This window comes from Coloeus monedula, assembly GCF_965178545.1.
Source record: "Coloeus monedula genome assembly, chromosome: 1".
NCBI lineage: Eukaryota > Metazoa > Chordata > Aves > Passeriformes > Corvidae > Coloeus > Coloeus monedula.
The window spans coordinates 117,987,839-118,012,550 of NC_138781.1; the positions used below are offsets into that span (position 1 = coordinate 117,987,839).

Here is a 24,712-nt window from a genome sequence, read left to right on the forward strand (position 1 = left end):
AACTGTCTCCATCTGCTTCATGTTTGTTTCCTTGATGTATTGTACCCAAAACTATGAACAGTAGACCACAGGAGGCTTTTGTAGTGCTTGAGCAGATTGGATGGAACAAATGCTCCTTTATTGTAGTTATCTCAAGCCATCCTCCACTGGCAATGTAAGCTAGATAAACCTAATTTCAGCTACTCCAAGAGCCTTGTTTCTAAAATTACAATGAAAACTTTACTAGTAGCTTGTGTTGGGGAACAGTCACACTCCAGTCTCTGAAGTAAAGATAATCTGTACATAGTAATTAATTATTGTCAATGATATTTCAGATATTGTAGAACTCTGAAGGTCACAGCATCAACATCCCTGCCCCACCCCAAGCCTCCAACCCACAACAGTGCAGGGACAGCTGTGTTTGTACGATACACCGTGTGTGTGTACATGTCTGTGTGTTCACAAAACCACTGTACTAATCTGGCCAAGCTTGTTCTTCATACGTTCTCACAAATTAGTGAGTGAAAAATACAGCGAGATTCTTTTGAAGGTAAGACACAAAGTAATGCAGCTCCTGACCTTTCCTACTCTCTTAGGATCAGTGCACCATTGTGTTCAATACTGTCCATTTATTGAGATACTGATACATAGAACAATAAGGCATATTTATTCTCCATTCTGTGACAGGATGGCTTAATCATGGATATGATTGTGTGAGTGGGGGTGCACCCTCAGTAACTTCTAACACATAAAATGTGTTACCTTTACCTTATCATTTTTATTTCTTTGGTGTGCTTTCTCATGTGGATAAATATACTCTGCTGTAAGGGAAAACTTCTTTTTGGTATATTCCTTTAATATTTATCAAAGTAAAAATATATCATTGAGAAATATACAAACTTGATGAGATTTTCAGTAAAGTCAAATTTAAGTCCAGCATTAGAGTTTTGAGTCTGTGTTGCTCTGATATTTTTGAATTTAGAAACCCAGACCACTATGCTAAGCTGCAAAGACTCCCTCTATCTGATGTTTCAAGCATATTGAAAAATCTAGATTGGTTTTAATATATTAATATATATAAATGTATTCCAAAATAGGCGCATATAATCATGGTCATATAGATAATGTTTTCAGTGAGTCTCTAAAACCTTTAAAAGCTAACTCCTGGAAAAAAATTGTGAGTTATAGTCTCTCTCTGCAGAAAATCTTCCATGTCTGTCTTTTAGGCACTCATTTAGCAGTTTCTTACATGTTGCCAAAATGCTGTTCCTGTTTGATACTGCACTGATTTTGGTGGGAAACCATTCAGACACAGCAGCCTATCAAATATTGATCAGTGCTGAGGGCGTTCTACCTCCCCATGGCAAGGACTACCTTGATAATACATTAGACACAATATACAGATATTACTGAAGTCGATCCTGTTGCACTGTATTTTCTGCATTTATCTAAACCTGCCTTTTAAAATTTGCTTGCATATTCTCATGCTTTTTCTGTGTAGTTTTTTTTATTACAGTGGATAACCTGGTGTATATGTTCTGTTCTAAAGCTCAGAATTATCATCCTCTGCTTACTAGTGAGGGTGTTAATACGTATTGTGTGCAGCAGCAGACAGCTGTGTTCAAGAACTGAAACACCTGTAGGTGTAGATAAAACAAACTAAAAAACCTTTTAATTTCATTTTCAGTTCAGAGCTTTAAAAGTTCCAGGGAATTGTATGAAAGTAAAAATTAATCCTAGATTAATGCTAGTATTTCGTAAGTCATATCAAAACCTGCTGGTTTTGTATAGTGTGAATCAGGTTTGAAGCAGTTTGCAAAAACACAAGGCTGACAGGAAATTAAATTCTGAATAAGAAATAAATATCAAGACTATTATGTTGGGGTTTTTATTCATTGAGGAAAATCCCAATGAATTCTGCTGATATTAGAATGCAGTGAATGGGATTGAATATCTCTCACTTGACTATTTTTATATCTGCTAAAATGTTATTATAATAAAATAAAGTTCATAAACTTTTCATGTTTACAACATTTCAGAGCTTTTATCCCAGTTAAAAGCTATCTCCTTCAAAAATAGTTGCAAAACTGTAACATGAAGATGCATCAGGTATTGCGTACATACTAAGAATTTTAGAAAATACTCTAGATTCAATCATGAACTTTTCCTTAGCCTGAAGAAAGTGGTGCCCACTGGGGAGATCAGAAGGAAGTTAATAACCATCTTACTTGTAAGTGGTAGCTATGGTTGATTGTGCCTTGACTAATAATTTACTGAAAAGAAAAAAAGAACCAAAAACAACAACAAAAAACCCCACCCACATGTGAAGTGCAATCTGTTCCTTACTGAAAAATAAAATAAGAGAAAAAGACTTGAAGAGCTTTCAAAAAGGTTACTTCGCAGAAAAAAATGGAGGAACTTCCTTGTACACTTGAAAAGAATGTGGTTTCAGCTAAGAAGAACCTTTTTGTAAACAAGAGATTGTTTAGGGGGTAGGACCAGAACATATACAATTTATATATCAAACCATTAGGCAGCTGGTGTCATCAAAGTGCCTCTACTGACTTACAGAAGGTCTTCGAAAGCATGGTGGACAGGAGAGGCCCTCATACAATCAGATAAAGCAGATTATGGTCCAAATGTGAAAATAAAAGGTACTGCTTTGGTGCCTTTGGACAGTGATGATCATAAGATGAATGTAATTTGGGATAATAATCATATGACTGATGGAATTTGAGACAATTACTTCTTTTTTTTGAGGCTTTTAGCATTTTCCCTGTCAAGCCCCACAGCTTTTATTTTTGTCTGCTATGGTAGAGGCCTTCTGATTACTTCTATACCATTTCTCCCCTAATAGTTTTGTTACTATTAATGAAAGTAAAGAGAGTGACAATAATGGAAATATTACAAAAGTTTGAGTGTCAGTTCTAAAGCATTGTTTGCTGACTCAAAACTTGCTTGAACTAACATAACTATTTGGTCTCCAAAACTGAAATGGAAAGGCAGGTAGAAATAATTTCTTCTTTTCATTAACATATAAATATAGTTCATACATGTCTGATAGATTTCCCTTGTTTTGGTCCTGAAATGAGCGTTGTAGTATAGATGATAAAACACAGTTTGTAAGGGTCACTTGAACATTTTTTTAATTCACATTTATTTAAAAAAAAATGAGGATAATCTCCTTTTAATGAGTTCAGTTTATTAAATTTGGGACTGAAGTAGACTCTTAAGAATTTCAAAGCCAAATAGAAATCATTCAGTCTCCAAAGAGAAGCATATGTGAGCCTATAATTTAAAAATAAACCCTTATAAAGATCATTTTAAGGAAGTTGAATCCTCATTAGTGGCCATACAAATGCAAAATACTGTTTTTTTTCTTCACATGAGGTAATTTATTTTCTGCCATTTCTTCATTTCATAATCTTAACTTTTTTATATTTAAAAATATTGATAATTTTTAAGCATTTTGTTTTAATTTTATAACATTTCATCATTACTTGAATCCTAATTAATTACATTTTGTTTTGAAAATCACAACTTGTTCTTTCTGCTTAAACATTTTAGTGAGCAGGGTTTTTTTGATGGGTTGTAACAGGTACCCAATCAATTACTGTGAAAAGAAGTCTCATGACTGTCAGTTATGTAAAGTGAAGGACATTAGTTGTGTTTACTGTGATATGCTTTCTATGAAGGTAGATTTTGGTGCTAGTGGAGTGTTGGTCACACAGTGAAGGACAAATGCGGAAGATTGTTGTCACAACAGTGGTCCCTGTAACATGTTCTTTCAATGCTGCTGTAAGTGAAGCTGTGGGCTTTAATATCACGACTGTACCATGGTATAAAACACTGATCTGTCTTTACAGAACCAGAACTTCAGGGGTGATTCCTTAGTGCTGTCACAGGTTCCAGTGTGTGAAATTATAGTTAGGCTCAACACCTTCTTGTTAATCAAGAATAATCTTATGAGAAAAGTCCTTGGTGTCCTTGAAGATACAATGGCAAGAATTTCCGCTCAAGTCATCCGAGACAAAATCTCATCTGCAAAACTCTGAACAAATAAGGCATAGTTAGTGATAGTAGAAGATACTTGGAATTGGGTAGATTTGTGCAGAATTCATGAAAAGACAAAAGTGAGAAGAAATAAAATACAGGACAAGTTAGTTAACAGTTTCACTTGTAAATTATGTAGGTTTTCTCTTACATATTTGATACTTAGTTATAGATTTTGTCTTCATTGTTTAGCTTCATCTGATTTCATAAAATGGACAGAAAATTATGAAATGTAGTCATTACCAAAATAATATTATTTCAAAGCATTCAACAGCCTATAATACTTAAGATGTATTTAATCCTTTCCATATTCAGAGTAAATCTTATTGCTTATAGAGATCTGAATATATAAAAATAAATATCTGCCCACTCCTTTGAAAATCAGTGTTAAACATTGCAATATAGAACTTTAAGACAGGCCATACCCAGTGAAATTGGTCAGCATATTGCAGTTGCCTCATGTAAGTTTTCATTTGTGAAACCGTTTTTCTTCGTGTTGCTGATGCAAAATTTTTGTAACAGTGGTCATAGAAGTCAACTTTTCCATAGAAACAACTTGTCATCTAGTCACTTGTGCAACAGTCGTTAGAACAGTCATTGCATCTCAATAAGAAAGTCTCACCCCAAACAGTGGCACAAAACTGAGTTTAAAAAGCGATTATCTATCCCTCTAGGGTGACTCTGAGTCGGTGGCACGTGAGGAAAAGTGCAGTGTGCTTGTGTAAATTAATCTGAGAGAACATTTGGATGGGAAATGGAATTATTATGCAGCATTTATATTATGCTGTTGCTGAAGGCACTGAGTCTTCCTCCATAATTGTAGCCATAATTTCTGCTGCAGCAATATTTTAAATTTTATGGCATATGTGATACCCATAATGCAAAGGGTAGCTATTAAATTATGGGTTTGGAGCAAACTGTATGGCATAGCAAAAATAAATTAAATAAAGTCTGTAATTACTAAGTACAATTTAAATACTATTTGGTTTTTTTTTTTTATTGAGTAAAGAAGGAGTAGCGAACTGTTTAGTTTCTTACAGGGAGCATACAGAAATTAATTCCATAAGAAAACTGTACAAACATATGTTGTTTTGTGTTGTGGTTGGGTCCAGCTACTCGAAATTAACTGGATCCATCTGTTGAGTCTTTCAGCTCACGCATGCTCCTTGTGCACCAGCTTAGGTAGGGTTAATATGTCCTCCACTGCCAAGAGGAAAGGGGTAGCCTTGGTGGCACATGAGTGGTGCCTTGGTGTGGCCCCCTCTATCCCTCTTTAAACACCTTCTTCCACCCCCATGACTTTGATCATCCTCTGTATGAATCTGAGAGTGTAGAAAGGTGGTGATTGTTGGGGTTGCAGAGCTTTGTTTTAAGCTCTGGATCAGCCATTTTCCTGCATTGTCCATGTTCTGAGGAGTTAGAGGACAGTGAGAGCCAAAGGAGGGCCAGCACACCTGTGTCTTGTGACAATGATCTGACCCCAAGGTTTTTATTAAAACCCAGCTGAATTAATGGCTTTTCATGACTGAAAAGGTGGGCTAAACCTGAACGAAATCCTGCTGTGTTTAATTTTCTTTACTGATTCTCTTTTATCTACAGCAGATGAAAGCAAGTAGATTATTGCTAATCTTAAATGAGCTATTTATCTTACAGTGGCAGAGCAGGTGGCCTTTTGGTTAGATGACTGTGAGTTAACATTAGGACACTGAAAGCAGCAGCAAATTATCTACATTATCTGTTCCTGATACGCATCAAAATGCATTGTTCATTCTAATGTTGTTCAGTGCAACTGAAGATATGTCCTGAGATACTTCTGTGCCAGCCGTTTGTGCCTTTTGGAATTGGGATTTTGAAGCTAAATATTACATGCAGATAGGTGTTTCTATTTAATGATTTGGAATTTATTTTGTGAAGGAAGAGTGAACAGAAAAAGGAAGATATTCTTTACTGCATATTAACTTGCATTAGAGCTCATCACTGACTGAACTCCACAGTAGCCACTGCAATAACATTCTAAATAATAGAATGATTTCTGTGTTAAACTGTGTATATTGACTTTTTTCTCTAATTTTTTCCATAATCGGCTGTATTATCAAGAGAATTCTGAAGAAAAGCCCATGATGTCTCTTAATGACTTTTTGAAAAGGCTTTTAATATACAAGAGCTGTATGTATTTTGTTCAATTTTTGTACTATACCTACCTTTGCAGTTTCAGAGACTATGAATGGTCTTGCAGCACTTAATTTCTGTCTGGACTGGCAGGGTAAGATACAGTAGGTAGGTACCTGCTGAATGTGACTGACATCAATTTTTCTTTTCACCCGAGAATCGAGAAGAGAGAGATAGACCTTGTACTACTTATTGCTGTAGAGCAGAAGTGTGGCTCTGTCACACACTGACATGTTTAACATTTAAACAGTTCAGATCTTCTCTCAGGAATTCTAATTCTGCTTCAGCAGGCTAGTCCTGACGTGGTTTCATGAAATGTGAAAGGAGAGGCAGTAAAGAGAAAAGGAAAGGGTATTAGTCAATGCTTTAACTTAATGGCCCTCTGAATTCTAATCTCAAAATAGGACACATTTCTGAGATCCTTTGTTCTATATTTTAGAACAGTGTCTCTGATTGGAGCTACCTGGGCGATTGCAGAGCACAGAGTATAGTGGGGTTGAAGCATCACTATATTTCTGACTTTAAAAGCATGAGAGCAATTTCTCAAACCTGTTGCGTTGTTTAAATCACAGTCAGCTTTCTGCATGATCTGTCAGAGTAAGAGGTCACCTGCTAAGAATTACCTGCATTGTTTTCAAAATAAGGTTGTAGAAAATGAAGAATTTTGAGAATTGCCTAAATTCAAATGCGCTAATATATGGCAAGTGTGCATTTATTTAAGAAATTACGTCATGTTAAAAAAAAAAAAAAATCCATGAACAATAGGTTTCATCCTGGACAGAGCTCATCCATCAAATAAGATGAATATTGAGAAACACATTATTTTCCACAATATAAAGCTGACTACAGTGTATCACTTAAACTTTTGTGGGTTTTCCTCCCTTTCTGTAGCAGAACTTTTCAGCATTTTACAGGGAAGTTTTCAAAATTCTACCCACTTGTATTTGGTCCAAGTTAGCTTGCATCACTCTGTAAGTACATAAATTAGTCAATTTTTTTCTTTCTTTAGGATTTCGGAAAGAGACTCTGCGGTATTATTCCAGTGTCATTTTGTTTTCTAGTTTTGACCTACCTTTTATTGGAAAATGATTATTTTATCTCAAATATTAAGAGGAAAAAGAAAAAAAATGTTCGGGCAGGTCTCTGGTATACTAGATTAAATGACCTACAATTTTCTAAAAGATGATAAATGTGATACCTCATCTTTAGAATTTAGAAAGGAGAAAGCTATGGGACTTGAAGCTGGAGTCTTACAGCAAATTCTTTCAGTCCAAGTTTTTGAATATTTTTAATATTTTGAATACCCTAAGACATTTCTAATAGTGTAATATAAGAATGGAAGCAGTTGAGCCTTACTAAGTATGCCACATCCAACTTTCTTACATAACTTTCAGATATAAATAGAAGGAAATTGAGTTTGGGAGGAACTCCAGCATAAATTAAAACCAAGGGCTAATATAATTTGTAAAATATAAGGAGTGAGACATAAAAATTTAAAAATACTAATATGGATAATAATGGGGATGTGGAGATGGTAAGATGTCACAAGCAAAAGATTAGAAATGAAAATGATAAATTAGTGCAGATATTTTATGTATTTATTATTAATTATCAACTTCTTGGTATTCTTAGCTCTCTGCAATTTAGTGCAATTCATGACTGCTTTCCCCAAGGAACTTAAAAGTCAAACTTGGTATGGAAAATGCAGTTCATTTTCACCTAACATACAGATTAGTTGCAGCTTCATCATGGTCCGCATATATTGGGTGATAAAATAATTCAAATAGTATGTTCAATTTTTGTTCTTGTTGTGTAGTTTGTTTTTTTAAATGGCCTCTGCTGAAAATGGAAGCTAAGCAAAGATCATAAAGGAGGTGCCACATGGTAAACTTCACTGAAGTCCAAAGGAATTACAGCATGTGGTCTTTTACAAAAGACTGAAAATTCCTGCAGTCTCTGCCAATAATCTCACCCCATCAATAGAGGCTAGTAAAGTATCTCTGACCTGGAATTCACCTTTTTATTTTTTTCTGTCATCCATAAGGGTAAAAGAAGACTACAAAACAGCAACACAAGAAAGGAAAGTATAAGAAGCAGTCTCTAGATAACCAATTTTTAAAAAGTTAAATTTTAGATTTCAAATTTTTTTTTTTTTTAATGTATCAGTGTGGTTCAGGACCAACTGAGTTATACTATGCAGACTTGTGAATAAGAAAATCTCCTCCCTGAGACTTCTCAGTAATGGTTATAATAATGTATGTCAGGGTTTTTATTTGACGTTGTTCATGTGGACTATTTCAGATTACTTAAATTTAAAGGGTTTCTTGTTGTTCTGAAACAGATGCCATCTGATATCTTTATATAACTCATTGGTAACATTTCTTTTTTAATTACATATTCAAAAATGCAACTGAACTATTACCATTAATTCAAGAAGCCTTATTGAATCTGTTACTTCTGGAAGTTAGTTTTTACACATAGGGAGATGAAAATTCAACTTCAGTCTTAGTGGATGTGAAGCCTCAGTTCAGCAAGATTTTGAAATTTGTTCCTAACTTTAAAAATGAGAATTTATAAGTGGTAGCTTCATAAAGCTGTTAGGAAGGCAGGGAGGAAGGGAGGAAGGAAGGAAGGGACCTTTGCTAAATTCTTGTCTTAAAAGCGGGAGGAGCTGTATTACATTAAAAAAGCTCTCAGAATAGGAGTTTTTTCTTTCCTCCTCTGTTTTTCTTCAGCCACAACCTGCCTGACTGATTGTTGTGTAGAAGTGGCTTTGGGTGAACACATCTGGGGAACACGACAGCTGCTTCCCCAAGAAATGGGAAAAGGTGTTCTGAAGCCATATCAGAACAGGCTTCTGGATGGAGTGGTGGGAGATACACACAGGGAGTGAAGGTGATCTAATAACCTGGACAGCATAATGTGTTTTTTGCAGTGGCTACTGCAAGGTTGGTATCTTGAAGTCTTACAGGCTACTAGTCCAGGGGCAGAGGAATTCCTAAGGCAACTGAGTGTTGTCAAATATACAGAAAGAGACTGAAAAAACCCCCCAATACTGAACTCTGTCTAGAAATTTTAGCCTGTTATTTAGACTTTATAATGATGAGATAGTTCCTTGGCCAAACATAGCACCCTACTGTATACACTGATGCTAATTTTTTTATTATTATTATTAGAGTAATATTTTTACATTATTATTCATGCCCATATAGAAAGGTCCCACAAGACCAGAGCACAGACATTGTCTTCATCCCATTTGAACAGAAGGAGTATTGTCTAGCTAAACATAATCTGAAACCTAAGAGAGAACATAAGCTCCACTGTTCTGTTGAGGAAGGTCTGCAAATATAAGTTTTATCTTCTTGCCCTGCTCTTATGAAGGAGAACCAAAAGGTTCATTGGAATGGCAAATCTTAAACCATTTTTGAAGGGTTCATTGCTGTGCTAGGGTCCTCTTTAAAAATCTTATCCAGAACACTACTCTCAAGCCTCAAGCAGGACTAGTCTGCTAGGTTAAGAAGGACTCCCAATTATGTTTATAATAAATAATTTGTTGAAGAAAAGTTGCTAGATGTTGTTTCTTTATTAATAGATGGGTTCAGTAGTCGGATGTAATAATTTTCAAAGAGTATTCTAAAGCCTTTGATAAACCCTTCTTCAAATAAGATGTTCATATGTGTGTTCATATGACCTCACTTCACCCTAACCAGTCGGGTGCATCAAGAATAGAGGGAGAATACAGAAGGGGAGATGCCCAGCTAAATAATTTGGAAAGTTAGAAGAATATGCTTTAGATCCCAGGTCATATAAAGTGGGATTACACTTAAGGTTTGTGTTTTTAAAGGAAATCCAGATAGGCAGTTATTTATAGGCTATTCACAGGGTTTTACTAGAGAATATTGAACAGAACTGAAGTTTGCTCAAAACTACAGTGGCACTTCCCTTCCTCTTTTAATTTTTTTAAGCTGAACTTGAAATGATAGTCTATAAAGGAAAGTCTTGGGTATTTGGCTGTTTCAGACTTCATGAAGACAATTATCCCAATCCCTGCAAGGACTGGCATGATCAGTTTCACGACCCCATCACATTATGAGGGGTTTGTTTTTGAAAGTAGAGGAAACACTGCTTTTCAGTAAGTTTAGGTACACCAAGATCAAGAAGGTAGCATGCATTGTTTTCTCCAACATTATGCTGCAGTTATCACAGCAGATTGTTTATCAGTTGGTTTTCCCCAAGACAGTCTCTTTTAAAAGTCAGAGGAGCAAGTAGAAGACTGTGAGACTGCATGGTACGGATGATTTTTTTTCTTTTGAACTATTATAAACTAATCATGAAAGTTTTTTCTCCCAGGTTTTTAACAGATGTTCTTTCTTCAGTTTCTTCTACCACATTGTAAGAATCCAAAATAACTGTAAACCTTGATGGATATTTACTACTTTTCAGTCCTTATCATCTTTCCCAAATCATGCTGATGTTCGAGTGGTAGGTTACAAATTCTCACAGCAGTACTTCCAGACTCTCATGGTATTTTATAGGTTGACTTTTAATGATTGTTAAAATTGCTGCTTGAAAACTGCTGCTACTTTTACAGAAGACATGCAGTATTCAGAAAAAGAATCAAAAAAAGAGGAACTTGACTAGTTTAAACAGCAGGAAGCTTAAATATTTCTCATGGAGAGAACCATTTTTTTAAGCAGAATTTAATGGCTGTTAAACCATGAAGAACTGAAGAACCTGGAAGTTGTGCTGTTGCTAAGAGAGGTAATATCAGCAACACACACATAAAAAAAAAAATCTTAATTTTCAAAAGAGAAACATTTCCCAAAGAGTGCAAAACTCTCTAATATCTTCTTTAGCATTTTAGTTTTCACCTACTTTTAAATCAGGCTCAGTCAGCTATGCTTTATGAAGAATAATTTTACATTATTATCAAGTATCACAGGCAAGCATTAGAAAATACTTTTGAAGTTAGAGCCATCAGAAAAGATGCCCTCTCAATGTCAGTACATTATTCTTCACAATTTTTTTTCGTGATAAAGTTTCAAGCTCAGATAAAGGTGTATGATACCAAGATTTCTTAGGCTAATTTTTACTCGGGCATGTTTATTAAGTGGCAAAAGAACATATATTTTGGATTCTCTGAGTAGCAGCATCCTTGAAATTAAGCTTACAGAACTTCTGCTAAGCCATCATTTCCCATTGTCATGTATATGTCTCAGATTTAACTTGTCTGCTGTATACTCTCAGTATGCCCTTGTAATTTACCCTGATGGCATTGCTGTCACTTACCCTGAAAGCAAGAGGCCAGTCTTTTCCCTGGGCTATGTGGTCGTCAACAGATTCTAAAAATAGTATTTTGTTCCACTGCATGATCCTAATTTAGCTGAGCTTCGTGCCTTAATCATTCCTTTGTGAAAGGTTTGCCAAATCTCAGATCCTCAAACATGCCGTACAGCCCCACATATTCATTTCCTCCATATTCATTTCCTCCATCAGTGTCTTGTGCTAACATTGACTTAATTTGCTTTAATTCAGTGTGTCACTGGTCTTCTGTACAGAGCTTGTTCTCATTGCATATCTCTCTTTCGCTTTAATATTTCTAGAATGATAAAGAATGCTTTTAAGCAATTGTGATTTAGATGGTACCCAAAACTGCATTGAAGTAATTTGTTTTCAGTAGGCATGTCACAAGTGATGAACTTTGATAGTTCTGGTAATCTTGTGTAAAGATTTCTGGAATAATGCCCAGTTACCATAGCCATGTGACTAAAAATGCAGGGGAATTATTTCTTAATGCATCTCTGACCCTCTTTCCTTAATATTATTGCTTATAATCAGCTTATCCCTAAGATTTACATATATTTCTCTTTTTCTAATTTCCATTTTTTGTTATCCAAGTCTGCTGGGAGGAAGGAGAGAGGGGGAGAAGAAAACGATGTGTAAAGAAGTTAGGTTCTTCCATATAACCCAAGTACTTTCCTTCAGTTTACCAGTCATAATTAACACATGGAATACTATTGATAAAAAAAGTAACAAAATTTATCTTATCACATAAAAATGTGTAATGGTGAAATGAAATGAGTTTTAAATATGTTTCCGTTTTCCCCTTCTTCACATTTTTTCTTTCCTTGCTCTTATTAACTACCTCTTCCCTTTTCTATCATGTTTTTCCTGTTTGATGCTTTTTCCTCTTTCATCAGTCTTGTTGGACTGGCTCTGTGTTGCTGTTACTTTTATTAACCAAGTCTCGCTCTCTCTTTGTCTCAAATTTTTCTCCTACTCCCATTACCTTGGGGGAAAATGTATGCTGAAAAAGAACCCTATACCTTCCTCTAGTTCCCCACAGGATAAGGGGATGGAGTCTTTAAACTGTAACTTTTCCATTCCCTGAAATAGATTTTAAAGTGAATAAAGAAATTGTGACCTGAAGTCTGTCCTCTCCTCTACTCTCTTGCCTGAAAGACCTGGAAAGTAAAAAAGAAGAGCAAAACTCCTGCTTTGCTTCAGTGACTGTGTCTGAAGTGGAGAAGTCCTTTGGTACTCTTTAGTTCACCAATATAGATATTCATCTACTATACTGGTGAATTTTGGCGATATAATTGGAATTTTTGAAATTTGAGTCCCATTTGGTTCAAGACTTCAGTTTAAAATCTTTCAGATAAGTTAAACATTGGAAAATACTTGAATTAAACAAAGGTATGCAAATTTAAATCATCTTTGTGTATGCAGTATGACTCTGTTTCAGCTACACATTCACAATCTAAATTCTGTACTGGAACTGACTTTTAAAAAAAGTTCATGTAAAAAGTAACCCATAATGAGGTATCTTCTGGTACTCTCAGGGACAGACACTTCAGAACACTCACTTGAGCTAGTGTACTGGCTGTAATGTTCTGCCACTTTTTGTGAATTTCCAAAACAGTAAGTTCCTAGATCATGTTTATCATTATCAATGAAGCTGACTTCTGACATTAAGGTAATTGCATAAAACAGTCTACATCCATGTTTTTTTAACTGCTTTTTGCTATGGAGGAGAGTGGCTGGGAGAAAACTGGCTATTAAAAATGACCCTTTTACTAATTCCTGAGTCACGTAGCCTGCTGTTTTGGAGCGTATTACTTGTCATGGACTAAATCCATATGAGAGTCCATACAAGCATCTTAGCAACAGAGACAATGAATTTGCTGACATTCCTTAATTTTTTTATTCTGTACAGAAAAACTGGCATAACACTACCATGCCTGTGGAATTTGGGTCTGATTTTGGGTGCATTTCCTTGGAATCAAGTTTTATATGGTGTCTACAAACCTTCAAAGCAATGTCCTGAAGGTTGTCTTCTTTTTCCTCATCCCTCAACTTGGCCAAGGTGCAAAAGCTTCCTCAGTTTGATGTACCCTGACCCCTTTCTGCTGACTTACCAAGTTTTAGATCCCTTCCACATTCTTTTCACTTTACTCCTGATAACACCTTTTCATCATGACTTCAGCATCTTCCAGTCTGCTTGACTGTACGTTCAGGTTCTCATTATCTTTCTTCATCTACATTTAGTGGCATGTGAAAGACAATCATAGAAGGAATTAGTGATATTAGTCCCACCTCACAATTACCTTGCATCATGAATGTGTCCAAGATTTTGCAAAGAAAAATCCTTATGATTTTCAATGTTTGCCATCTTGGCTTTCAGTGAGCTCAAGAATGCAGTAAGTAAAACCTAATCTGAACAGTAGTTAATCATACAGAAAATGTGATAACCAAAATGAGTAATTGCCATCCAATTAAATAGGGCTGCTACTTTCAGCTCTCGACCCATGCCTGTCCTGCACAGGTTTCATTGTGTGGCAACTCAGTGTTCCTGGATCAGCAGTTTACCACTAGCCAGTGTTTGTCTGAATCAACCTCTGTTTCTAAAAGTGGAGCACATTGTAGTTGGTGGGTCTTTTTCTGACTTGCTGTGATGGCCCTATAGCAGGATTAACGTGCTGCAGGATAGGGATGTGTGGACAGCTGGGATGACCATTTCACAGTCCCATTCCAATCCACTTCCACAGAAGAGGATTTTCAGTGAGGGGTGCTGCTTTCACAGGGATATTTTCTAATTAGCTGTAAAGTATTTTTCACTGGCTACTTAACTTTGTTTGTTTAAATTTTACAGTGCTTTAAGTGCTGTGTTTTCCTATGTGGCATATTTTGCATATCTCAAGTTCCCTTTTTATACATTTTGACAATGTACTACTGCAGGAACAGTTTGATGGTAAATAAACTTGACTTGATGATATTACAACAGCATTGCTACAAATTCCTGCTTTCTGGATTCCAGAGTAGTTAAAGAGGCTTTTGCTGCAATCACATAAAACTCAAGTGGAAGATCTAATTATGTTGATTAATTTTGAGCCAAGTTGTTGGTATTTGTTTTCTATAAGTACTGAATTCTTCTATATAGAAGCATCTGCTCTGAAAAAAAAAAAAAAGGGAAATGTGGTGAAGACTATGCAAACAATGATTATGTATCTCTCTTGGCTAGAATTTCCTAGTTCATATACTGTATAATTCCTCCTTCCTTTACTGGCAACTCTTTGAAATAGGCTGCTGTTTGGGGATTTGTTTGTTTGTTTGTTTGTTTGGATTTTTTACCTTAACCTGAGGAAGTGTTTTGTTTACTGGTAGCCTTTATAAGTGACTTTGCAGATAAGGCAAGACTGTAGCAGCAACTGCAATAAACCTTGGTCTGTCTCTCGGCTGTAGCTATGACATCCCAGAGATGACAAAACAAATGCATAGTTTTTAATAGTGACCACTGGAATTGAATGCACACTTGTTGTGACAGGAATTCTCAAACAGGAATACTGCTGTGGATTACAGGACCTGGTACTAGAAATCAAGTTGCAGTTCAGACTTAATTCTAAATCTGTCAAATGGTCAGTTAATCACATTGATTTAAATATTTATATGAATTGATTTTTTTGTTATTGACTTGATTATTTATGGAAAATCTGTAAGTTCATATTTTATAGAAGAAAGGAAGGATGAAATTGCAGTGAAGAAAATCAGTGGCATTCAAGGATCAATGACCTGACACAGTAAACATCAACAGTTTGTCTAAGCAGCAGTGTTACACAGGGATGCCTTAGTCCCCTTCAAATAAGAAATCTGTGGTCTTGCTCTTACAATGTCCAATTTTTTTTTTCTCTCATGTTTTACGTAGGTGATTCTGATACCAGAGTGTAGTCATTTGAGTTCAATGTCTCTGCAGAGAATGTTGTTTACCAAAAAAGAAGTACCAGATTTCTTCTGTTTTTCCAGCTTGCACTGACTCAGTTTTCTCCCATAGATTCTCAAACTGCCTCTCTGCCCATCTTCTTTGGTAGCTTCCAGTCATATTACCTAAACCTTTTAATCTCTGATATAGCCCAATTCAATTTCAGCAAAGAAACTGACTGCAGTTGCAAAACTGGTGATGGTGCCAATTTCTAAGTAGAAAGCAAGCTCCAAATAACAATATGAAAATATTCACTGAAAGAAATTATGCCAGTTATTTTAGTGGGCTGCTGTGATTTCTGTTACCATCTCAGTGGAAAGGGCTGGTAAGGTCTAGTGCCATTACAAATGTGTTACATCATGATACATAAGTTGGTAATATAATAGAGACAGGTTTTTGATATTGTGAATATAAAATAGGAATATTCTTTTTAGTGATAGGAATAATTTCATAAAACCTAATGATAAAACAGACTGAAAATGTTTTGACCTTAGTCAAATAATTTCAACCCCATCAAAATAAGAAAAGGTCATAATGAAGTATTGGTTTGGTAATGAAATTTCAAATGAAATTTGGATTTTTTTTTCCTGGGGCAATTAAAAATGTCTTATTTGTATTGTTTTCATTGAATTTAATGAAACATCTGAATTTCTCTGAAAATAGACTTGTCATTTCTTTCAGTTATTGTTACCTTTTTATTTCAAGCTCTATCAAGACATACTGGAGTTTGTGATTCAAACTGTATCAAATGAGCAGAAATGATGTTGTATCTATAGGAAAATCCTAGTTTGCATTTTCCATGGTATATGGGAAAAATTTTTGTCAATTGAAAAAATTGAAATATGTGCTTCTTCATACTCTTGTAAACTGGGCATGAAACAGATTCATATTACTTGGATTCAATGAACATCATCTGTACTAAATCTGATATCATGTCCTTTCTTCATTTAATTTGGTTTCAATTTTCATTATTCATTGCACATGTTTATTTTGATTTTTCTTAAGCAGGGTATACAGATTTTTAAAATTTCACTGTGAATTATTATCTTTTCATCAAGAACTTCTGCAGTTAACTCTGGACCTGACATATGTTTATATATGCATGTATAAATACATTTATCAGGTGTTTATAAAGGATATAAAAATCCCAAATACATATTTCCTGAGTGTTTACAACCATTAATTTATTTTCTAACCTCCTTTAGGACACTGGTACAATGTTTTTGGCTTGTTTCTTTTAACTTAAGTGAAATCAAAAGACGCAGTGTAATGTGGAAAGTCTCACTGAATTATTAGTATTAGGCATAATGCCACAGGCATGAAATTTACATTTGAGTGTGAAACAATTGCCTTGGCAGAGGAATGCCAGTATGTCTTCTACACAAAAATTTTGAGTTGGGAGATAATGGAGAGGAAATCTAGACTACAGTGCCAAATAGTCAGAGAAGAATTTCTGTTTATCTCTGACAAAAGGCACTGTTATTTTGGCAAAACTCAGAAATTATCCAAATCATGTCACAGTTCATGCAGCCTCCAGAGCAGAGAAGAATAAGGAGACATTTAGTGCAAGCTTGGGCTCTGACATGTGCACTACCCTCTTTGAAATCAAGTACATAATTATATTTAGACACATCTACTGAGTCACCAAAGGGTAACATTGGAAAAGTGAGAGACCAGACAAAAGATTTATTTTTTTCCTAACAGCATTCCAGACTTTGACCCAGAGCCAAACTTTCATGCTCCAGTTTGCCATAGTACATTTCACTTAAAGACGTGCAGCAGCAGCCCATTGCCATTTAATATCACAGTTTTCAGATTATTCTCCTCTAATACTGCTTTTTCCTTCTGAAAGTTTTTTTTTTTTTTTTTTTTTTTTTTTTATTTCTGTTTGCAATAGTTTCCTTTCGCCAAGCCAGAACAGACTGGGTGAGTCGTTAGGTCATTTTGTGGGTGTTTATTCTGGGGGACACTAGATAATTGTTAATGCAAACAGCACTGAATAAACAAACAGAAGCCCAAGATGTATTCATTCAGTTAATATTGCCTTGTGGATCACTGACTACTGAAAAATTGTTGTTTATAGAGTGAATCATTAAGTTGGCTTGCATATTAAATATGCTTGCCACTAAAATAATAAATTATGACTGGCAGATAAATACCATACTTGTTTTAACCAAGACAAAATGAACAAAACATTAAAACCATGTTAGCTACTAATTGCCAACTTCAATTCTTTTGAAGCATGAGCTTTGCTAAGAGGTGGTCATTTTGTTAAAAGCTTTGTCAGGTAATTATTTTCGTCCCTGCCAAAGAACTGCACAGGTTTGCTTATTCCAAAGTTCATCTCAGTCCTCGCACTACCAGATAGATTGAGGTACTACAGATCCCCCTTCATGTATTGAACTTTGTGAGGGGATATGAGGAAGTGCTTGAATCTAGAGAGCGTCTGTTGCCAACTCGCCGAGAAATTTTTCAGCAAATGAGTCCAATATGTAAATTATTAAAAATCATTATGTTAACTGAACATAAGTAACTCAGTGTTCAAACAAAATATAATTCAAGCGTGCTGGAAAGCAATAACTGAATGAGGGTTTATTAATCTGTAGTTACTCAACTTCTCCTTTGATTTACTGTGGTGTCTGCATGCCTCTGACCACTCTTCCAGTACCAAACACTTTGTGGCAAGCTCGATGGAATGAAAATGCCTTTATGGAATTTAGATTTGAAGTAATGTTTCTCTTTTTCCACAAATATTTTTGTTTCCTGTAAAGCTATGCTATATGTAAGGATAATTTCTATATCTACTTTCCCTATTTATAGACAAGGTTTGGGGTTTAGTTTTAATTATTGCTAAAAAAAAAAAGGCAGGGTTACAAAGGTATGTATGTTTAATTTCCTAGCATACACAATAAGGACAGATATGATTTTCTTTATTCATTTTCACAATGTAGAGCCAATATGTTGGCAAAAACGGAGGCAGAAGAACTTGGAAAGGCAAACATTAGTTGTGAACTATTATCATAAGTAGTTGCTGATCTGGGATTTGTGCCTTTGAAATATGGTTTTAGTCTCTTTCCCCATTAGCAGTTCAGACATTTCTCAGACAATAAGAATTTCTTGTGATTTGTCTCCATCAAATAAGACATATACAAGCTGCAGTGATATCATATGCTATGAAACTGCATTTGATAATGCATAATTTCTCCATAAACTTGGTATTTGTGCATACAGTATTGTATTCTTACTTTGCACCAGTAACCTTGAGAATGAAGTGTTTGCTCCTTTTACTTCAATAGTATTTCATTTGGCTTGTGGCATTTCCTACACTTAACAAGGTGTCTCTTGCTGTTGTGTGCACAAGAAATTTTCTTTTTGTTTGCTATCTTATTTCATTAAGTATACTGAAGTATTCAGTCATGGAAGTACTTTGTGAAATTACATTTATTATACTACTGGAGTATGACCTGATTTACTGTAAGAAGATCAGAGCACAGCTCAAGTGCTCAGTGCATTATCCTAAATGAAGCTTTGTCTCTGAGGGCTGCCATAGGCTTCATCTTTGCTGTTACATTTTAGCCACTGATTTCCCTTTAGAGCACAAATGGCATAATAATACTGCTTGGTAAATGTTTCTTCAGCATTGAATAACTGCTTTTCCTGCCAAGGGGGTGTCAAAGTCTCTTCCCAACCTGTCTGTCACACACTGTTCCTTTTACATCCATCAGCAGAGGTGAGCTAAATAGGTCTGATAACTCAGTTTTGGAGGAGATGCAGATTGCAAGTCAAGTTGAAAGGACAGCAAGTAACTTTGCAAAGCTTGCTTGTTTACATATCTTTGATTGCAGAGGTTCCCGGCCCCTTTAGAGAAAGCGACACTGTTTTCCTTTCTCTTTGAGTGATACATGCTGTTCATGCCTCCCTCTGTGCCTGCAAACCAGGCTCTGTCCTGAAGCTGTTTCCTCTGCACCTCCTCAATTCAAAGCCACAGGCAGCTCCTTTCTCACATTCTGAAGCACAGTTTGTCCCAGAGCAACCTAATGGTGGGGAGGGGCAAAAAAAAAAAATCAAGTATTCAGGATGAAGGAAGCTCCTAGGAGAGCTGGAAAGTTGCTCAGGTGCAAGTGGCTGTGATTTGGAGATGGGGTTGCAGAGATTAGCCAGAAGCTTATCACAGATATCTGTAAGCAGTGGGTTTCATAGTTTGTCATTTTACAAATGTTTTATTTTTGAAATTACTTAGGTTTATATTTGCTGCTTTTTTCCATGTATTACAGGAGGAGACAATTAGTAATCATTGGGGCTTTTACCAGCATAAGATACAACATTTGTGCATGATGCATGATATGTATTCCTGTAATTTAATTATCTGGAGTGTTTATTTGGGGTATAAATGCTGGAAACAATGACATTTCTGAGATGATTTATGAGGTACTGCACTTTGTAATCAAACCTTCTGTGAGCTGTTTGTAAAGTATCAAGTGTTATGAAATTGCTGATAGTCAGAAAAAGAACATTGATAATGGGCTTACATTCTCTGTGCAGCTGCAGATGAGAATCGGTAGGAAATACAGGGGAGCAGAAGCAGTGGCAGCTATATTGCAGAGATTAGTAACTGAGATGTTGCCTGCCTGAGAAATACATAAACTCTCTGCTATGAATTTGATTTTGTGTTGAGAATTATGTCGCTCCAGCTTTACATTTTAGACAATATTTTACAGTTAAAAGTTCTTTTTTTTTCTATGTGATAATGCAAGTATTTAATAATAAGTAAATAAATGCATTATACATAAAAACCAACAAGAAGACAAAAGGAGTAATACTGAGGTGTGGAAATTACCAGGGTTGGACAAGGTTTAGATCAAGAGTAGCTAAAAGAGAATGAAAGTGGAATTGTCATTGACTGTAGAACAAAAATTGCCCAAACCCAAACTTTGCAGAACTTTTATTAATAAGGCAGAACATAACACAAGTGAATAAACTTTTGACTGCGGTAGGAATTAGTTACTTGCCATAATCAGGGCAGAAGAAAGGAGAGCACTGTGCATTACTTCAGTTTATGTTTCAAAGATACATCTCTTGTAGTTCCAGAAGGCTAAGAAGTCCTCAGAATATTTGGCTAGGTGAGCAAAGTCTCTTTTCCACTTCAGCTTACTCAGCTGAAAAAAGTGTTCATAAAGATTATGAGGAAGCATACTTTGTAACACAGTGACTGACCCACCAGAGAGAAAATCTTTGAAACAGTAATAGTGACCTTGATTTTATGAGCATTTTGAGAGCAGAATTACAGATACAGTTCTTTATTGGATCTTACTGTTCTTGTAAAGCTGATAAGGAAGGAATGATGATGGGCCCTTTTTAAATTTCTGAATTGTAACCTAGCCAACCTAGGCTATCTCTGCTAGAAATTAGTCTAGAGCACAGGCTGTGAACCGGGCAGAGCTCAATAAATAGAGGACTTTAATCTCATACGTGTGCTGTTTAATAAAACTGCATTCAGGGCAGCAAAATAAATCAAGAGACTTAATGAAGAGATAATATTATTATTAAGAAGTTTAATTGTAAGTATTAGGACTTAATTTTTGTACTATGTGAGGAATTTTAAATTTTATTTTAAACTTAGGCTAATGGTGCAAATGTTGTGTTGGAACTTTGAGTACTATACCTATACAAATAATTGCAAGCACATAATTAATACAAAAAACGAACAAAATACTTGATGGACAGAATTTTGTTACAGGATTGGTTTTTTTCCAGCCGTTGAATGAAACTGCTGTTTTGCCCAGGACTGTTTTGTGTTTCCTGAAAATGTTACTGACTCATGCATGAGTGTTTTTATTGCAGACCCAGCAGCAGGACACTGTTATTAGCCTCTGCTAACATCCTGTTCCAGTGGCTTTATCACATAAATAAATGAATGCATAAGTGTGCATTGAGATGAATACACTTTAGGTAAAGGCCAGGCAAAGTAATAATTGCAGGATTTGGTGTGACATTTTGCCAGCACTCGCACATATTCCTGACTTTTCTAACATTTGTTTTTCAAATCATAAATATTTCTGCAAAGTAAGCACACTGTTAAATGGCAGCAGCTTCTGCAGAGAGATTAGGTGCATTAATAAAATGTGAGACAAAAAGTACTGGCACGTGATGGTTTTTAATTAGGGGAGAAAAGAAAAAAAATGTTCTTTTCAAAGAGAGGGAGTGTTCTGAAGAGCAACACTTAATTGTCTCTCTTTTTATTACTTTTGAGTATACTCTTACTTTTGAAACAAAAATTGAAAACACACAAAAAAAGAAATTTACATTTGCAATAAGAAAAGTATGTGTGACTGTCCTGTGAAAGGGAGGAGGTGGTGGGAACCTAAGCATTCTTTTGATTCTATTCAGTGAAACCTGGTTGTGTACTTTAGAAGAACCAGGAACAACTTCTAACATCTTCCTAATCCTGTTGCAACTTTGATCATTTCTCCTTTTAAGCAATGGCTATAACTGGACCTAGCAAAGAAAAGTGCAATTGCTCATCTCAGACAGATAACTTTTATGTTTTGCTATATCTTTTTCATTCTAATGAAATCTTTCTCTCCATTTTAGACAAATATCACTTGCTGTGTCATAGCACATGGATTTCAGGACTGCCTGTGAAGAGGTAGGATCAGATTTTTTTTTCAAACAATAGTAGAATGAAAATCAATGAACTTTTTATATATAATCCTTTTTATATGCCAGATACTTTTTTTTTTACCCTTTTTTTTTCCTTCCCCTGAAATTTTAGGAATGATATAATCAAATGTAAGTTATTCAGCTGATCACTTCATGGTGGCAGATGGACTTTGTAGTAGAAGATGAAAGAATTTGCGCAGGTGTATTCATCACTAGACCTCACCTCTGTTCCCATTTACCTCTTTAGGCACAATGAGGTGCAGGTACTTAGGTTTTGTGTGAGCTTTGCTCTTCTTGAAGTGTTTATATCTGAAAGCCCGTGCATGAAGAAAAACATCAATGGAGTCAGGAATCTGTTTGGTGCTTCTCAGCACAATCAAGGGGGAAATGCAGAAGTATGGGAAAAAGGTAGGGGGGAAGGGGAGCTGTGAGGATGACCAAAATGAAAAGCATTTAGTGAGGTAAAAGAGTAATTTTTGCCTAGAGTTATTTTCATAATGTCAGTACAAAGTACTTCAATCTCCCTCCACTAGAGATAAGGGAAGTGCTTTCTGTGTTCATACTAATTTGCCCTAAAGAAAGCAAATAAAATGTATTTGCAGACATTAGCAAGGGCATCTTATTTACTCAGTGATTGTCTATGAACAATTGTTTTAATGTGATTTTAACAACTTCAGCAATTGAGACACAGTGAGAACCATTTACAGCAAATTATATAATGATGTTAATGCATTATTGTCATTTAAAAATCATGGCAATTACCTGTACACTGAAAACCACAAACAGCATTTATGAAGTTAGGACTGAAAACAAGAAAACTGGCTAGAACTTTAAGTATGACCATGATCCTGTGAAAAAATAGAAATGAAGGGATGGGAACAGCACTAAAGCAAGAACTAACTGCAGCTAAAACCAATTGTGACTTGAGAATCAGTTGGAATAAATTAGGGGAGAAGAGAAAATACGCAGACTAAAAGAATATTAAATCATGACAGCATTCTGAAAGTAGTAGTAGGGTCAAAAGCTAATATTGAAGTGAAGCTTGCCTTTGGGAAAGAATATTGTGATGTTTTTCCAGGGTGGTATGTGTCAGGCTCTAATACCTCAGAAGATATAAACAGTATAAATTCTATGGCAGTATATCTCAGATTATTTGCATGGAGGAAAGCATTCTTACTAGTTTTGAGGTTTGGCTTTTTGGATAGAGTATTTTCAGTTGGAAGGGACCTGCAGTGATCATCTAGTCCAACTTAACTGCTTCATGGCTGACCAAGAGTTAAAGCATGTTATTCAGGGTGTTTTGGTTTTGGTTTTATTAATAACATCTCTTTTTGAATGCATTTATTCAGGAAAAGAGGAAGATACATATTATTTTCATAGTATTTTATGTTGTTATTCTTTAAACTCTATAGACTACTTATTGGTGATTAACTTCACTCTGTATCTAGTTTCTAATGGGGCCATTGATTTCAAATTTAGGTCTTTAAAAATCAGCTGATTTGTTGGAGCTACCATGGTAAACAAGGGAAGGAGAGGATGATTCCACCCACCCTAAAGAAACTCCATAATCTGGAGACCGCAAAGAAGATCCTTTAACTAGGATTTAGATAAAATTAAATGAGGTGGATTCAACCCCAGTTTATATGCTTTGTGTAAAATGGGGTTTTTGCCACAGAATCACTGGTGTCACTTCCAAGACTATGGTCTATCTCTTTCCTCCCAAAAAGACATTAATAAAATACAGATTTTCAACCTACTTTCATCAAATGCCTGTGTCTGAATAAATAACCAGCAACCTTATGCTTGCACAGAGCATAATTTTTAACTAAAACCTTAACACTATCATTGCAATGCATCATCCTCTTTGGTTTTTGTTTGGGGGAAAATACAGTGAGCTGGATCTGAAAGCCCAGGAGAAAGGAGGCTGCTGCAGCTCTGTATGCCCAGGTCCAGACGGCTGTGAGGGTGAAGACACACACAGGGGTGGAGCACACATATACACCACATGTATCCATATATATATATATTTATGTACGTGATGGGCCACACAGATCCCATACCAACACACAGAGCGCTCACAGACAGCTCCAACACCCTCATCCTGTTCCCCTCTCTGGCTGAGCAGGATTGAGGTCCACTCATGAGAGTATATGTATATGTATATGTATATGAATATGTATATGTATATGTATCTACATTGTGGGTGCCTCCAGCAGTGGGGCTGAGACAGTTGTAATAATCCATTCTGTCAGGTATTTCAAGTCCCAATATATACCTTTCAGCTATTACTTCTAATAAAATTTTCTTAATGCCTTAAAATTTGCCAGATTTGTCACCAAAACTTCATCTGGTACTTGAGCTTCTTAGGAAAGTGACGGTAGTGGCTAAGGAAAAGACCATTGTGGCACTACACCCTTAATTAGCTTGTGGTTCTATTCCATCTTGGCACATCTTTGGCACTAGTTTAGTCACTTCAAGCCACAAACATTTTGCTGACATTTTACTTATTTAACTATTGACACAAAAGATAAAGTAGCCGTAGGCTTTGCTCCATGTATTTTTGTTTAATTGGTTCTCTAGTCAGTGCATGTAAAA

General features: G+C 35.6%; 1 protein-coding gene across 1 annotated transcript in view; it reads left to right on the plus strand.

Annotated features, from left to right (window-relative positions):
• Nucleotides 1-3,720: 3,720 nt before the first annotated feature.
• Nucleotides 3,721-24,712, plus strand: part of SNTG1 (syntrophin gamma 1) — a gene marked incomplete at both ends in the record, with an annotated part of 173,959 nt that continues 152,967 nt past the window's right edge. Inside the window, one exon of the mRNA XM_082284419.1 lies at nt 3,721-3,777. Within this exon, the coding sequence (XP_082140545.1) occupies nt 3,721-3,777 (57 nt within the window). The remainder of the gene's footprint in view (nt 3,778-24,712) is intronic.